The sequence below is a fragment of the Mustelus asterias genome, chromosome 4 (genome assembly GCF_964213995.1).
Source record: "Mustelus asterias chromosome 4, sMusAst1.hap1.1, whole genome shotgun sequence".
In the NCBI taxonomy this organism is placed as follows: Eukaryota; Metazoa; Chordata; class Chondrichthyes; order Carcharhiniformes; family Triakidae; genus Mustelus; species Mustelus asterias.
Genome location: NC_135804.1, coordinates 101,247,891 through 101,265,784, shown reverse-complemented (window position 1 = coordinate 101,265,784; position 17,894 = coordinate 101,247,891). Strand labels below are relative to the sequence as shown.

Sequence of the window (17,894 nt, the reverse complement as noted above, 5' to 3'; positions counted from 1 at the left end):
TAAGATTTTGAGGGGCATAGACAGGATGGATAGGTAGACACTTTTTCCTATAGTAGAGGGTGCACAAATTTAAGGTAAGAGGTAGAAGGCTAAAAGTGGAGTTGAGGAGAAACTTTTTCACCCAGAGGGTGGTGGGAGTCGAACTCTACCTGAAGGGGTGGTTGAGTCAGAAACTCCTATAACATTTAAGAAGTATGTATATATTCATTTCCAATGCCATAACCTCCAGGGCTATGGGACAACTGCTGGAAAATGGCAATCGTGTAGTCATGTGCTTGTTGTCTGGCGTGGACACAATAGACCAAATGGCCTCGTTCTGTACTCTAAACATCTACGAATCTATGAATCCAATGCAAGAGTGGTAATTGATTCAGGAAGTAATGGAGTTCAGTAACTTCATTGCAGCGCTAATATAAGCCTGACTTGTGACTAAGAAATAAACTTTACTCTTAAAGGAGTTGCGTTCAATAAAATATCTGAGGAATGAAGTTGAGTGAGACAAACAGCGGAGGTGCACTTTAATGCCTTGGAAAACAGGGGAGCTGCAAAGAACAGCCTGAGGGCTCATGGAGCAACCAGCCAACCTCAGAGCCAGTGGAGTTTAATCCAGTGTTGTGGGAAATTTACCACTTCGGAGTCAGACTTGGAGTTTTCAACAATACAGTTTTATTTCGGTCAAAGCTTTGGGAGAAAGCACTGGTACTCCGCAGTACTTGGCAGCTACCTTCTCAACTACACAATGGTAGTTGATCATTTTTATACCTTTTAGACGATAGGCAGTACGGACATTAGCCGTTAACACATCGTTACAAGTTGAGTAGACAGATATGGACATCGATAGTTAACACATCGTTACAAGCAGACAGGTACGGACATGGACAGTTAACATATCATTGTTCATAGAATGGATACATTTATGCAGTTATGTCCTCTATCAATGACTGGTTTCGATATATACATTCAGTGGCTGATCTTGTTACATTTATGTATTTATGTCCCCATCTGTGGCTGACATTATCAGACTCATTGTTCTGGGTCTGCTCTTATTTAAAGTGCCTCAAGCTCTGACCAGCTTCCTGCAGCAATTCAGATACTGCAAGTTTTAACTTTTTGTGTAACTGTCTGTGCTAAAAGCCAGTACCTTTTAATGTCCCTTCCCAGGTAACAATTTTGTGTGCCAGGTAATCATTTTGTGTCCATCACTTTAATTCCACCATAACACCAGAAACTAGTGGAATTAAACCTCAGCAGTAACCTCTAGTAAAAGAGGATTACTTTTCGATGGGAGGCAAAGATCTCTGCATAGCCCAGTTTTGGAACAGAAGCTCTGCAGCAGAAAAATCTCAAGTAGTTCTAACGGAATTCTTGCAGCAGAGGAACCCAGAAGTTCAGATGAGATCAGAGTCTCGTCAGTGAAAGCAAAATCCAGGTGAATGCCTGAACAGGGTGTGGATAGTAAATGTGGTTTGCAGTCAAATTTCAATCCATCATTATTGCAAGTTGCTTGACAGCAAAAGGCTTTTGTAAAATCTCAAACTTGGCTTCACTACTAACTTAACTCGGTCCTCATTTCAATCTTGGTGGTATCCGGCACTTTGGGTCTTTTTATTTGGGCTTCTCGTGTTACAAAAGTCTCACTTTCTAAGTTAAATGTCATTCAATTTCAGAACTGCATTCTGCCTTGACCAATAAGTCAGCAAATTTGAATGAATAACGGTTAAAACAAACTGAGCTCTCTCAAGTGTAAATCAAGAATTGAAGACCTTTAATTAAGGGGTTCTTTTTCATTATTAGGCATTTGAAAACAACCTTTTTCGCTGTCCAATATACCTACACAAGATGCCAGAAACTGATTTGCTGATTATCCGAACTCGCCAGGGATATCATATTCGAGAATTGGTTGATATTTTTGTTGTCGGTCAACAGTGCCCACTCTATGAGGTGCCTGGTCCAAACTCAAAACGTGCAAACACTCATGTGCGAGACTTTCTTCAGGTACGTTTATTGTACATAGTTGAGTTAATTGTAAATTTGCGCCCTTTATAGGATTTGATGTGTATGTAATAGTTAATTATTTTTCTGAAGGTATTTATTTATCGCCTTTTCTGGAAAAGTAAGGATCGCCCACGCCGAATCCGCATGGAGGACATAAAGAAAGCATTTCCCTCCCACTCTGAGAGCAGCATCAGGAAACGGTTAAAACTGTGTGCCGATTTCAAACGAACAGGTACAAGGTCTTGAATGTCCACACATTGGCAGGACAGTGATGAATTAGTTTAATTTGTTTAATTGCAGTGCTGCTGGTATTATTACAGTAATGCAAGGCAGGCTGTTGTGATACTGCAGTAATAAAAAATACCTTTGTCATGTTAGTTCAATAACGATGGAAACACAATCACCTGAAAGTTCCCTCCAAGCCACATACCATTCTGACCTAGAACTATATCACAGTGCCTCCACTATTGCTGGATCAAAATCCTGGATCTCCTTTTCCGAACAGCACTTTGGGTACACCTACATTACCTGGCTGCAAAGGTTCAAGGCAGCAGCTCATCACCATCTTCTCAAGGGCAATTAGAGATGATCAACAAATGCTGACCTTGCCAGCGATGCCCATATCCCTTGAAAGGAAATATAAACAAAAAACCTTTTGCTTTTGTTTATCATGACATGTATACAGTGATACATACATGTAACTTTTATGGTATAAGACTCTGCTGTTGTGTCGCCACAAAAACATGAAATGTCCACCTTGTTTATGCATGCTAATTATATTTCTTTCATCTGTTTCTAAAGGAATGGATTCAAACTGGTGGGTGCTGAAACCAGACTTCCGATTACCCACAGAGGAAGAGATTCGAGCCATGGTTTCTCCAGAGCAGTGCTGTGCATATTACAGTATGTTAGCAGCAGAGCAACGTTTAAAGGTGAAGTGGAATATTGTATTCTTGATTAAATCCACTGACTGTGCCTTTAAGATTACAGCATTAACCAGATTGCATTGGGAATTCCCATAATATTAGGAATACAGTGATCATTGTTTTCTGCGCAGTTTGCAGAATAAGCTTTTAAAAATAGCATTCCAATGCAGATTGAACAGTGCTTTGTATATAACTTACACTGACTTGTCTAAGAGTCCGTTTGTAAAGTGAATTAAGTTTACACTGATTTAGTCCGCTTAACATTACACCAAAATTAATATTTAATGGGAATATCTGAGTCATACTGTTCTGCATTTAAATTTATTAGGGCCTTCTAGTATATTTCCCGTTACTGTGTTGAATCTCTACAATGGAATCTCCAGTTATATTTCGGAAACATTAATTGTAATTCAAAGAGTAATTTCTATGAGGATTGCATTTTAAGAAGCTGTTGGGTTTGGTGATAGGGATGGTTTTCTGGATTGATGGAAAACTGGTCCTTCAGTTTTTAACCTTTGATCTTGGGATTAATGCCGAAATCTAACCATTTGAATTGAACTGCACTGAACACTAAGCATTGCAGGACAAATGTAATTCGGGTAATTCTGACGAGCTGGCTATGCCAGTCCTCTGCTGCACTTTGATTGTGGTTATGTCAGTCCAGAAATCTATGAATCAGCCAGGGTTTTGTCCTTGCCATGGTTAAAATTAGCGAGGCAATTTAGTTCATTTGGCCAAAATCTCTTTCTAGCCTTAGGTCCAGCATTTATCTGTCATCTCCCAAGACAGTCTAACGGGAAAGCTCTTTTCATTCTAAAGTTTTTTTGATTATATTAACTTTCAAGAGATGTGGGCATCGCTGGCAAGGTCAGCATTTGTTGCCCATTCCTAATTGCCCTTGAGAAGGTGGTGGTGAGCCGCAGCCTTGAACCTTTGCATTCCATATCAAGTAGGTATACCCAACGTGCTGTTAGGAAGGGAGAGTCCGAATTTTGATCCAGCAACAATGAAGGCACTGTCGTATAGTTGGCTTGGAGGGGAGCTTGCAGGTGATGCTGTTCCCATGCATCGACTGCCTTTGTCCATCTAGGTGTAGAGGTTGGGTTAGTAGGTACTGTTGAAGGAGCTTTAATTAATTGCTGCAGTGTATCTTGCATATGGTGCACAGTGCTACATTGTTTATTGGTGGTTGAGGAGTGAATGTTTTGGTTGGTGGATGGGTGTTGATCAAGAAGTCTGCTTTGTCGTAGATGCTTGTCAAATTATTTGAGTGTTGTAGGAGCTGCAATCTTCCAGGCAAGTGGAGAGCTTCCTTCATTCTCCTGACTTGTGGCAGACAAGCTTTTTGGAGTCAGGAGATGGTGAGACAACAGAATGTTGATGATGGGGGATTCAGCAATGATAATACCATTAAATGTCAAGGGGAGTTTGTTAAATTCTCTCCCGTTAGAGATGCTTATTGCCTGGCACCACTAATTTAATAGATCCATTGCTTACAGCTGATCAAAGTCGGCATTTTTGGTTAGTGCTGCAAACTATATAAGGAAGATTGTTTACAATGTTTCCATTTAAAAATTTGAAAAGTGCCAAAAAAGTGCCTTCTACCTACTTACCCCATTGATGGTTCTGCACTATTTGCTATGATCCAAACAGACAGAAGATTCTGACAACTTTAATATGTGCAAAATGCTACACATAGTTGATTCTAATTTCAGAATGAACAAAGAACAAAGAAAATTACAGCACAGGAACAGGCACTTCGGCCCTTCAAGCCTGCACCGACCATGCTGCCCGACTTAACTAAGACCCTCTACCCTTCCGGGGACCATATCATTCTATTCCCATCCTATTCATGTATTTGTCAAGACGCCCCTTAAAAGCCACTACAGTATCTGCTTCCACTATCTCCCCCGGCAGCGAGTTCCAGGCACTCACCACCCTCTGTGTAAAAGATCTGCCTCATACATCTCCTTTAAACCTTGCCCCTCGCACCTTAAACCTGTGCCCCACCTGTGAGGTGGGAATTAATTTTAGAAATGCTTATGATTATGTAATAAATTAATTTCAGTTAGCTGCATCAGCCAGATCACCCAGAGAAAACACTTTGCTTCAATGAAAGGATTCAAGGTGTTGTTACTTCTAGCATAAATTTATGTTTAAAAGTAACCATTACTACAAAGCTCATTGTCGTTAAGAGTTGGTTCTTTAAACAATGCAAAACAACTTATGTTCACTACTTTCAGGATGCTGGGTATGGTGAAAAATCATTCTTTGCACCTGAGGAGGAGAATGAAGAAGAATTTCAGATGAAGATTGATGATGAGGTAACATTTATCTTTACTCCTTGGTTAAAAATCCCAGATCATACTCTAATAATGCCAATGCATATGAGAACAACACGAGCAGTAGGCTTTATGATTCCTTGAGCCTACTCTGCTGTCAGTATGATCTTGGCTGATCTGATCTTGGTTTCAATCCCGCTTTGCTGCTTGTCCCCTATAACCCTTGACTCCCCTCATAGTTAAAGAATTGGCCTTTCTCAGCCTTTAATATATTTAGTGACTCACTTTCCACAGGTCTCTGGGCTAAAGCATTCCAAAGATTCACCACACTGAGAGAAGAAATTCCTCCTCAGCTCCATTTTAAATGGGCATCCCCTTATTCTCAAACTATATATGTTGAAAAGCTGGTTTAATTTCTCAAGTTTAAAGCACTTTTTTCACTTTTTTCCACTGTTAGTCCCTTGATTCAGTTTTTATTGTGCTTTCACTTCACTAGATTTACATTCATATTATGTATAACATGCTTTCAAAAATCAAAAGAGAATGTTTTAATGCCCGCCGCACCCATGTGCAGCAACATGAGACAACAGTAAATTCATTTTTGTAACCAAAGATCCTGGGGTAATTCGAAGAACATCTAGCCACATTTACAACACAAGAATAATGTGTTAATCCAGTTATCAATTTATCTTGTTCTATCCTTTATATGGAAAACTATTTGCATGTCTATAAATAAGATTAGCGACAAGTGTGAAAACAATTCTAGGACATTGAATTTAACTGTTTTAGTGTCCCAGATTTAATCTGGTCATCACTGAATTCTTGGTAAAACTGGAAAATCATAGATTGTTGTTCATGTTAGAAGGGTGTGTTTTTGTTAGCCAAGAGGTGGTTATCACTAAGCACTTGACCAAGTGAATGTTCTACCTACTTCTTAGGTCAGAACAGCACCCTGGAATACCACGCGAGCATTCATAGCTGCAATGAAGGGTAAATGTCTACTAGAAGTTACTGGAGTTGCTGATCCTACTGGCTGTGGTGAAGGGTTTTCCTATGTCAAGGTTCCCAACAAGCCTCAGCAGCAAAAGGTAATCCATTATAGTCTGAATGGTTACTTTGTATTTTTGATGTCTGTTAACAATATTGGAAATCATCAACTGTTAACTATTTAGCCCAAGTCTTCAGATTGATAACCAACATAAATCATTTATCTGAATAAATAATGCTTGTCTCCTCACTCATAGACTTCACTCAGGTACCAAAATAAATCCGCAGTTAAGACACACAGTCCAGTCTTTGTGCTAGTTCAGAATACTGTTTGTAGTTGTGCCCTAAGGAATTCCTCAGGGTGTGGTATCTTACGCCCAATCATCATAAGCCACTTCTGCTGATGACTGCACAATGTTTAGCAATATTCACGACTCCTCAAATACTGAAGCAGTCTATGTCCATGTGCAGCAAGACCTAGACAACATTCAGGCTTGGGCCGATAAATTGCAAGTAACATTCATGCATACGAACATGCAAATTAGGAGCAGGGGTAGGTAATTTGGCCTCTTGAGTCTGCTCCGCCATTCAATTAGATCATGACTGATCTGGTTGTTGCCTCAACTCCACATTCTCACCTACTCCAATAACCTTGACTCTTCCTGTTAGTCAAGAATCTATCTATTTCTGCCTTGAAGATACTCAATGACCTTGCCTCCACTGCTGTCTGGTGAAGAAAGTTCCATAGACCCACAACTATGAGAGGAAAAAAATCTCATCTCTGTATTAAATGGGAAACTCCTTATTTTTAAACTGTGTTCTCTAGTTCTAGAGCTAAGAGCGCTGGACCATTCAAAGGATCATCCTCTGTCATTTCTGCCACCTCTAGCATGATGCCACCACCATACACATCTTCCCCTCAATCCCCCTGTCAGCATTCCACCGTTCTCTCTGGGATACCCTGGTCCACTCCATCACACCCAATGTCTCACCCCCTGCCCACGGCACCTTCCCATGCAATCGAAGAAGGTGCAACACCTGCCCCTTTACCTCCTCCTCGCTCACCATCCAAGGGCCCAAACACTTTTCAGGTGAAGCAACGCTTCACATGCACCTCCTTCAATCTGATCTATTGCATTTGCTGCTCCCAATCCAGTCAACTATACATCGGAGAGACCAAAAACAGACTAGGTGACCGATTTGCAGAACACTTTTGACAAGCAGGACTTTCCTGTTGCTTGCCATTTCCACATATCACCCTGCTGTCATGTCCACATGTCCACCCTTGGCCTGTTGCATTGTTCCAGTGAAGCCCAGATCTTCTGATTAGGCACTTAAAGCCTTCCAAATTTAACATTGAGTTCAACAACTTTAACTCTCAGAGAACTCTTCAGAGCATGAACTTGCTCCTCTATCTTCACTCCATTTCCATTTATTTTATTTCATTTCATCTTATTTATTTTTATTTTTAAAATTTTAATTTCTTCCATCATTTCATTTGTCCACTTTTTAAAAAACAAATCTCGCTTTCCATCTTGTCTCCCCACCATCCCTCCCCCTGTAAATGCCACTCCCATTCCACTAGGGCCATCTGTTAAATGTCTCAGGTTGTCCATCGACAGTCTGCTTACCTTTGTCCTGCCATTTACACATTCTGACCTCTTAACGGCTGCTATGTACTCTTCCTAGTCATGATCACCACCATTTACATCCCCTTTATACTTTGGTCCATGACATTTTCCTCAATTACCAACCCCCTTCGCCCTAATAGTATAAATTTTGTTCTATTTTCTTTGTCTTCAGTTCTGAAAGGGTCATCCAGACTCAATGTTAGCTCTCTTCTCTCTCCACAGATGGTTCAGACCTGCTGAGATATTCTAGCATTTTCTGTTTTTGTTTCAGATTCCAGTATCTGCAGTAATTTGTTTTTATTTTTCGCCGAGTTCTAGTCTCTTCCGCAAGGAGAAACATCCTTTCAGCATCCACCCTATCAAGTCCCCTCAGAATCTGTTACGTTTCAACAAGATCACTTCTCATTCTTCTAAACTCCACTTGATACAGTCCCAATCTGTTCAGCCTTTCCCCATAACATTATCCCCCTATGCCTGATATTGGTTGAGTCAAGTTTCTTTGAACTGTTTCGAAAACATTTGTATCCTACCTTAAATAAGGAGGCCAAAACTGTACACAGTCCTCCAGATATGGTCTTGTCAATGGCCTATATTTTAGCAAAATATTCCTAGTTTTATATTCCATTTCTCTTGCAATAAATGACAACATTCCATTTGCCTTCCTAATCACTTGGTGTAAGTGCATTCTAACTTTAAGAGGGAGGTACCAGGATACCCAGATCGCTCTGTACCTCAGAGTTTTATAGTCACTCTCCACTTAAATAATATGTTGTATTTCTATTCTTCTTGCCAAAGTGGATAATTTCACATTTTTCCGCACTATACTCTGCTTGCCAATTTTTTGTCCACTTATTTAACCTATCTATATCCCTTTACAGGTTATTTACATCCTTTTCACAACTTACTTTCCCACCTATATTTGTATCATCAGTAAATTTAGCAATCATGCATTTGGTCCCATCTTCCAAGTCATTGATATAAATTGTAAAAGTTGAGGCTCCAGCACCGAACCCTGCAATACACCACTCATCACATCTTGTCAACTGGTAAATGATCCATTTATGCCTACTACTTGTTTCCCACTATCTAACTAATCCTCTACCCATGCTAACGTGTTACCCCCGACATCATGAGCTCTTATTTACGTAGTAATCTTTGATGTGGCTTCTGAAAATCTAAGTGCAGCACATCGACAGGCTCCCCTTTTTCCATGTTGCTTGTTACTTGGAACCATAGAATCCCTACAGTGCATAAGGAGGCCATGTGACACATCAAGTCTGCACTGACTCTCTGAAAGAGCATTTTACCCACTCCCCTATCCTATCCTTGTAATCCCCTGCATTTACCATGGCTAATCCACCTAACCTACACGCCATCGAACTGTGTGAGGAAACTGTTGCACCCGGAGGAAACCCCACTCAGACACGGGGAAACGTGCAAACTCCACACAAAGAACTCCAGTAAATTAGTCAAACGTGATTTTCCTTTCATAAATCAATCTTGGCACTGCCTGACCTGATTGAATTGAATGCCCTGCTCTAACCTTCTTAATAATAGATTCCAGCATTTTTCCTGACAGATGTTAAGCTGTAGCTTCTACTTTCTGCATTCCTCCTATTTGCACCACACGGTTTTCAAGCAATGACCAACTCCAACGAGACAGAATCTAACCATCTCCCTTTGACATTCAATGACATCGCCATCACGAAATCCCCCATTATCAACAGCTTGGGCCTAATCAGAAACTGAATTGGGCGAGCCATACAATTGCTGTTGCTATAAGAGCAGGTCAGAGGCTGGAAATTCTGCAGAGAATAACTCATCTCCTAACTCCCCAAAGTCCATCTACAACTCAAAGTCAAGAGTGTGATCTCCACTTACCTGGATGAGTGCAGCTTCAACAGCACTCAAGAAACTTGACACCAGGAAGGATGCCTGTTAGATTGGCACCCCATCACCACCTCTAACATTCACTCCTACATAACTGATATACAGTGGCAGCAATGTATATCATCTACAACATGCACTGCAGCAACTCACCAAGGCTCCTTCCAAACCAGTGATCTCACCTACAAGGACAAGGGCAGCAGATGCATAGGAACCCCATGACTTGCAAGTTGCCTTCCAAGGTGCACACTATCTTGACTTGAAACTATAATCGCCTACTCCTTCACTGTCACTGTATCAAAATCCTGGAATGTCCTTCCTTAACAGTATTGTGGGTATATCTACACCACTTCGGCTCAGCACTACCATCTTAAGAGCACTTGGGGATAGTCAGTAAATGCTAGCCTATCCAGTGACACTCACATTCCATAAATGAATAAATTGGCAATAGTTGGCAATAATTAGCACCAGTATATTTAGTTACATAAATTGAGCTGAGTGCTTGTAGTTGAAAGTGGGAACCATCGACATCGTCTGTACCCAAGAATGCACATAAGCTGTTGATCTGTGACCTGGCTGTCGACGAGGTTTAAATGAAGCATGGTTAGTGATTGACTACTCTTGGTACCATCGCAGCAACAGAGACTCGCATGGTATTCCCCATTTCATACCAAGGCATCCCATTGATCATTAGTGACCCTAAAAGAGGTCATACTGCAGATGTTGAAGATCTGAAATAAAACAAAGCGAAAAGCTCAGCAGGTCTAATGGCATCTGTGGAGAGAAATTAACTTTTTGAGTCTAATATGACTTATTTGGAATGGAAGAAGAGGAGTCACATTGGACTCAAACCCATAACTCTGTTTCCCTCTGTGCGGATGCTGCCAGACCTGCTGGCAGGAATTTTCTGGCTGTTCTTGCTGGGGATCTCCTGGCCCCACTGATGGAGAACCCCTGCCGCTGGTTTCTCAGTGGTGGGGAGTGCATAGAGCAAGAACTGACCACTGCCATAAAGGGGGGGAAAATCCAGCCCATTGTGTTTTCCAGCACTTTGATTTTCTTCCAAAAATGGTCACCTTGTGGATGAGATTGTATAGGATTTGCTTTGTGTTCTGATACTTGGTGGAATGGACTGCTAACCTCCAAAGAATTTGAGAAACAATGCATGTGTCTTCAGCTAACATCTGTTTGGAATGTAAGCTGCCTTGGATAAAGGCCTTCAGTGATGCTTCTGCATCAGACGATGTGGGCAAACAAGCCAAATGCATGGCAAGTTTGGCATTCATGCTAGGAGCTGTGCAGAGTACCTCAGTGGACATTAGAATAGTGACAAGATCTAATTATTTGATCCGACCAAAAGCACTAACCTGTTTTATCTATTTTAGTTGCTGATGGAGCTGCTGGCACCTTTTTCGATTTTTAAGTTTGGGACTGTCAACAACAAAAATGTGCTGCTAATTTCATAAAAATTTCCCTTGGAATTTTATAAATCTTTTTGAGAAATGAATGTTGCCCTTTTCATCCAGCACTATACCTGCAAATTGATCTAAGTGGTCTCAGTAAATGAAAACATTTAGTGAACCAATTTCCAATTAAATATCCAGGATGACAACCAGCCTCAACCTGTGAAGAAGACGGTAACAGGAACAGATGCTGACTTGCGGCGCTTATCTCTAAAAAATGCCAAACAGCTCCTTCGGAAGTTTGGAGTACCGGAGGAAGAGGTAAGTTTTTGAATTGTCCAATTTTACCAGCAATAAGTTCTTTTCCTTGACTGTTCTGGAGCAAAAGGTGGAGTTGGTTTTGATTTTCAGCATTCTTTTGGATTTCAGATTTATTTGTTCAATTCTATTTGTTTCATAAATAAATCATTGCAGTGATGTAAAATGCTGTACTGGTTTATAAAGCAAACTTCACAAAGTTGGCACATTCAGTTGATTTTTCAATTAATTTTTACACCAGATTAAAAAGCTTTCTCGATGGGAAGTTATTGATGTTGTGCGAACAATGTCGACAGAGCAGGCCAGATCTGGAGATACTCCCATGAGTAAATTTGCCCGTGGCTCACGTTTTTCAGTTGCTGAGCATCAGGAGAGATACAAGGAAGAGTGTCAGCGAATCTTTGACCTTCAGAACAAGTAAGGCTATTACTGTTGATTATAACTTCACTATGACCTTCCATCAACACTGGGACCACATCAGTCTTTTAGTCTACCAACACTGCTCTTTTAAACATATGAACGAGGAGGCCATTCAGCCCCTCGAGCCTGCTCTGCTATTTAGTAAGATCACAGCTGACCTGATAGAAATCTCATATCTGCATCCTGCCTACCCTGTCCACCCATAACCTATCACCCCGCCCCCCCCTTGCTGATTAAGAGTCTCTCCATCTCTACCTTCAAAATATTCAAAGACTCTGCTTCCAGCAACTTTTCAGGAAGAGAGTTCCAAAGACCTACGACCCATGAGAGAAAATCTTCACCTCATCTCTGTCTGAAATGGGTGACCCCTAGTTCTAGATTCTCCCACCAAGTGAAACAACCTCTCCACATTCACCCTGTCAAGACCTCTTCAGATCTTGTGTTTCAATTCCATAGAAATTTACTTCCCTGTTAAAGCCACACGAGTGGAATGCTCTTTCTCAATGCCACACCAGTAACAGTGATATATAATTCAATTAAAACTGAAGTAATAATGATATATAATTCAATTAAAACTAAATCAGTAAAATATATTTTAACAGCGTTGTTCAATGATTCAGTTGATATCAGTGTCTGATTGATAGTGTTGAGTGCTGGCTAATTATAATTACTCGAGTCAGTATTCCACCCTATTGACATTTTAATATTGTCCAATGTGGAGTTGAAGCCCTGTCTTCATATTGAGGTTGCCTTCTATCGTAATATATGACTCTACCATCCTGCTAAATTATGGATTCAGAACAGACCTCGCAACTCAAAACTGGGCATCCATGAGATGCTGTGTATTATCAGCAGTATTCCATGTATCAGCAGTATTCCTCACAATAACCTCATAGCTTGGCATATTCCTCACTTTACCATTACTATCAAGTCAGGGGATCAGTCCTGTTTCAGTAAGGAATGCTGTGGAAGATGCCAGAAACAGCAGCAGATTTACCAAAAAATGAGGCACCAGCATGGTGAAACTGTAACATATAAATGTTTAAAAAGTGAATCAGCGTGCTATGGAGCCAAGTGATCCCATAGACAATGGATCAGATCAAAGCTTTGTGTTCTTGCCTCATCCAGTCATGAATGGTGGCAAATAATTCAACAAAGAGGCTCTTATGAATATCTTCATCCACGTTGATAGTGGGGTTCAGCATGTGACTGCAAAAGACAAGGCAGAAGCATTCGCAAATATCTTCAGTAAGAAGCACCAGGTGTATGATCCATCTTGGACTGCTCCTGAGGTCTGCATCATCATTGATGCCAATTTTCAGCTAATTCAATCACTTTACCAGATGATCAAAAAGCATCTGAGTGCAGCGAATTCAGCAAAGACTATGAACTCTAACATCATCCTGCCTGTGGCGCTGAAGATTTGTGCTCTAGCCAAACTAGGATCCAGAGGATTATAGCAAGCTGTATGCAAAATTGGCTCAGTGGCAGGGGAAAAAAATAATTGTTGATGTGTGCTTTTGCGACTAGAAGGCTGTTTCCAATGGGGTTTCTGGGGTAGTCATGATGTGGAGATGCCGGCGTTGGACTGGGGTAAACACAGTAAGAAGTTTAACAACACCAGGTTAAAGTCCAACAGGTTTATTTGGTAGCAAAAGCTAGACTCATTGATCAACAGTTCCAACGCGCCACAGCGAAAAACCGCACCGACCTCCTCAGAAGACAAACACGGGACACAGTGGACAGAGTACCCTTCGTTGTCCAGTACTTCCCCGGAGCGGAGAAGCTACGGCATCTCCTCCGGAGCCTTCAACATGTCATTGATGAAGACGAACATCTCGCCAAGGCCATCCCCACACCCCCACTTCTTGCCTTCAAACAACCGCACAACCTCAAACAGACCATTGTCCGCAGCAAACTACCCAGCCTTCAGGAGAACAGTGACCAAGACACCACACAACCCTGCCACAGCAACCTCTGCAAGACGTGCCGGATCATCGACACAGATGCCATCATCTCACGTGAGAACACCATCCACCAGGTACACGGTACATACTCTTGCAACTCGGCCAACGTTGTCTACCTGATACGCTGCAAGAAAGGATGTCCCGAGGCATGGTACATTGGGGAAACTATGCAGACGCTGCGACAACGGATGAATGAACACCGCTCGACAATCACCAGGCAAGACTGTTCTCTTCCTGTTGGGGAGCACTTCAGCGGTCACGGGCATTCGGCCTCTGATATTCGGGTAAGCGTTCTCCAAGGCGGCCTTCGCGACACACGACAGCGCAGAGTCGCGGAGCAGAAACTGATAGCCAGGTTCCGCACACACAAGGACGGCCTCAACCGGGATATTGGGTTTATGTCACACTATTTCACATAAATATTTCTGCTTTTTTCCTCCTGAGTCTTTATCATGCGATCCTAGAATCAGAATTTATGTCACACTATTTGTAACTCCCACAGTTGCGTGGACCTGCAGAGTTTCACTGGCTGTCTTGTCTGGAGACAATACACATCTTTTTAGCCTGTCTTGATGCTCTCTCCACTCCCATTGTTTTGTTTCTTAAAGACTGGATTAGTTGTAAGTATTCGCATTCCAACCATTATTCATGTAAATTGAGTCTGTGTCTTATAAGTTCTGTTTGTGAACAGAATTCCCACTCACCTGAAGAAGGGGCTCAGAGCCTCGAAAGCTTGTGTGGCTTTTGCTACCAAATAAACCTGTTGGACTTTAACCTGGTGTTGTTAAACTTCTTACTGTGTTTCTGGGGTTTCGCAGGGCTCAGTACCAGGATCCTTTCTTTTTGCTGTATATATTAATGACTTGGACTTAAATGTATGGAGCATGATCAAGAAGTTTGCAGACAACACAAAAATTAGCTGATATTAGGAGGGAAGTTGTAACCTCCAAGAAGCTATCAGTGGATTGGTCGGGTGGGCAGAAAAGAGGCAAATGGAAAGCAACCTTGAGAAGTCTGAGGTGATGCCTTTGGAAAGGTCAGACAAGGCCAAGGAATTCACAGTAAATAGGAGGATATTGAGAGGTATAGAGAAAGTGAGGGACCACAGAGTGCAAGTTCATTCATCCCTGAAGGTAGCAGGACAGGCTGATAAGATGGTTAGGAAGACATAGAATACTTTCCTTTATTAGCTGATGCATAGTATTTAAGAGCAGGGAGGTAATGCTTGGGCTATATAAAACACTAGTTATGTCACAACTTGAGTACTGCGATTGGATAGGCTGGGGTTGTTTTCCATGGAATGGAGGAGGCTGAGGGGATATTTGATTGAAGTGTGCAAGGTTCAGAAGGACCTGGATAAAATGGATGGAAAAGACCTATTTCCCTTCCGGAGAGGTCAGTGACTAGATTTAAGGTAGTCTTTAGAAGGATTAGAGGGGAGATGAGGAAAATTGTTTTCATCTAGAGGGTATGAAATTCACTGCCTAAAATGGTAGTAGAGGCAGGGCCCTCAACTCATTTAAAAGGTGACTGGATATGCACCTGAAGCCCCGTAGCCTTCAGACCTACGAACCAAGTGTCGGAAAATGGGAGTTGGTTGGGTGGCTCATTGCCCGGCTGGTGCAGACACTATGAGCTGAGGGACCTCTTTCTGTTCTGTAAACTTGTCTACATTTCCTAAATATCTAAAAAGGAGTGGGAGTGGCAACACATGAATTGCTTCTTGGGAGAGCCAGCATGAGCACAGTGGCCCAAATGGCCATATTCTGTGCTGTAACGATTCTATGATTCTATTAGTTGAGTGTTGGAACAAAAAAAAGAGTTCCCAGGGCTTTCAAATTTTCTACCAAAGGTGATTTCATTTGAAATTGGACCTCAAAATCAGAACTAAAACTTTAGAGCCACTATGTATTCTAATATAACAATGTTACTGTATATTATTAATATCTGATATTGCTGGCAAAGCAGTTTGGTACAAAGTCCAAATACATCTTGTTTTCAAATAGTGAATGGTTGGTATACTTTACTGTTGCATTTTGCAGTGAAAAGTAATTCTATCTGTTTAATGGTCGCTTCTGCGGGAACCATGTGATATCGATGTGCTTTTAAAATCACATGGAATAATACCCATACTTTTATCAAATACTGCTGCTTGCATTTTAAATCTAACTTTATTGGAGTTTGTTCGGGCATTATTCTTTTAACTCGGGCATTATTCTTTTAACTGGAGGATTCTGAATGAAGAAGAATTATTACATGTAGGGTTGTGTTGATTTTTCAAGTTGGAAGTATGTTCCCATCTGGCCACTCACTGAGCCTCAAAGACAACTCTCCTTTTTATTTCAAACAAAAACAGAAAATGCTGGGAAATCTCAGCAAGTCTGACAGCATCTTTGGAGAGAGAATAGAGCCAACGTTTCAAGTCTGGATGACCCTTCGTCAGAGCTTTTATCTCCTTTTTATTTGTCCATTTTATGCAGAAGGTTGAAAAGGACTGTTTCTTCATTGCATGGCAGAACCTTTTGTCTAACATGGAAATGGACTCGTGCCGAGTAGAGTATTGCTATCTAACATGGAAGTATGTCACCATTGCCAGCTACCAACCCTTTTTTCCAGAATAACTGATGAGTCGATTCAGTTCCCAAAAGAATTACAGTACACCTTCATACTTGTGCCAAAAGAGGATGTGGGCTGAACTTCAATGTCAGTATCATAATTGGGCTGAATTCTAAGCTGGTTGGTGATAGCATTGTTTGATAATTTAGTTTGAAGCTGACAAACTTATTTTTCATAAAATTGACAAATATAATTCCAGAGTGTGTGAAATTTCTTTATTTACTTTCAGAGTCCTGTCTTCAACAGAGGTTCTCTCTACAGACACTGACAGTAGCTCAGCAGAAGACAGTGATTTTGAGGAAATGGGAAAAAATATCGAAAACATGTTACAGAATAAGAAAACAAGCTCGCAGCTTTCACGTGAGCGGGAGGAGCAGGAGCGCAAGGAACTTCAGAGGATGTTGATGGGGGAAGAAATTGGGAGTGATAAGGATCGTGACAAAAAGGATAAGAAAGACCGGAAAGGCTCATGTGAGTGGCATTTGCTTGGTATTGCTGCAGGACAGGCATCATTTTACTAACTACTCAGTAAGATTTAGCTGCAGCTATGTGTGGGCAGGCGCTGCAGGAAGAGAGTCTGAAACCAAATGCTGCAGGAAATGGGACTGAAGGCGCGTGTTGCAGGATGTGACTTGGAGGGTAAGTGATGAAACTTAGAATGGCAAATTAAAATTCAAAGCCATCAGAGTGCAAATGTTGATTGAGTTTGGGTAGTCTGTGATAAGTTTCTTGACTGCAAATGTATAATGATCTCAGTAACTGCTGAATCTATTAAACATTAACGGCAGGTGAGCAGAATTGTGAAGTCGCTGTAGCTAAGTCATTTTGCTGTAGAATACAAATTATAAAATAATGGGATTTTGTTTGAACCATTCAGTACATTAAAGTTTGGTGTAATAGACAAAACTGCTTAGTGTTGGGCAAAATGCTCCTTTTTGCACCAAGGAATTGATTAAATGAAGAATAGTTGTCTCGTTGACTGTAGTGTGGTTGACTGAAGATGCACCATGAGAATAGAAATAATAATAGATAGTGAAATCTTTCTGTGATCTTTACATGTTTTCAATCAGTGATGTTCTATTATTTCTATTATTTCACGCATTAGGTTTCTCTCTTGTAGGAATGCAATTCCATGGGTATCAACAAGCCTCTGATACTTTGCAATTCTTCACGTTTTCCCCAGAACTTAAGTGTTGGGAAGCATCATAGCTGAGATCAATCCTATTTGCACCTGGCGTCCACATGGCTGAGGTCACTGGATGATGATCATAAGTGGAAACTTCTGCTGTCCCAGAGACAAACTACAATCCAGTCCTCAAGCATAACATCAGGAACTTCTTGCTGTGATGATTGAAAATATTTATAGGATCAAGTCAGCAGAAACCTTGATTGAGTTTGAAACGTTCTGATCACTATTGTCCAGCTACTCAATGTGATGACCAACTGGGGCAAATGGGAGCTT

General features: G+C 41.2%; 1 protein-coding gene across 3 annotated transcripts in view; it reads left to right on the top strand.

Moving 5' to 3' along the window:
* Positions 1–17,894, top strand: part of taf1 (TAF1 RNA polymerase II, TATA box binding protein (TBP)-associated factor) — a 142,248-nt gene that overhangs the window by 71,429 nt on the left and 52,925 nt on the right. For all 3 annotated transcript variants that reach the window (XM_078211472.1, XM_078211473.1, XM_078211471.1), the window contains exons 18-25: positions 1,795–1,995; positions 2,086–2,227; positions 2,797–2,927; positions 5,165–5,245; positions 6,142–6,291; positions 11,313–11,432; positions 11,671–11,846; positions 16,662–16,903. In XM_078211472.1, coding sequence (XP_078067598.1) covers positions 1,795–1,995; positions 2,086–2,227; positions 2,797–2,927; positions 5,165–5,245; positions 6,142–6,291; positions 11,313–11,432; positions 11,671–11,846; positions 16,662–16,903 — 1,243 coding nt within the window. The remainder of the gene's footprint in view (positions 1–1,794; positions 1,996–2,085; positions 2,228–2,796; positions 2,928–5,164; positions 5,246–6,141; positions 6,292–11,312; positions 11,433–11,670; positions 11,847–16,661; positions 16,904–17,894) is intronic.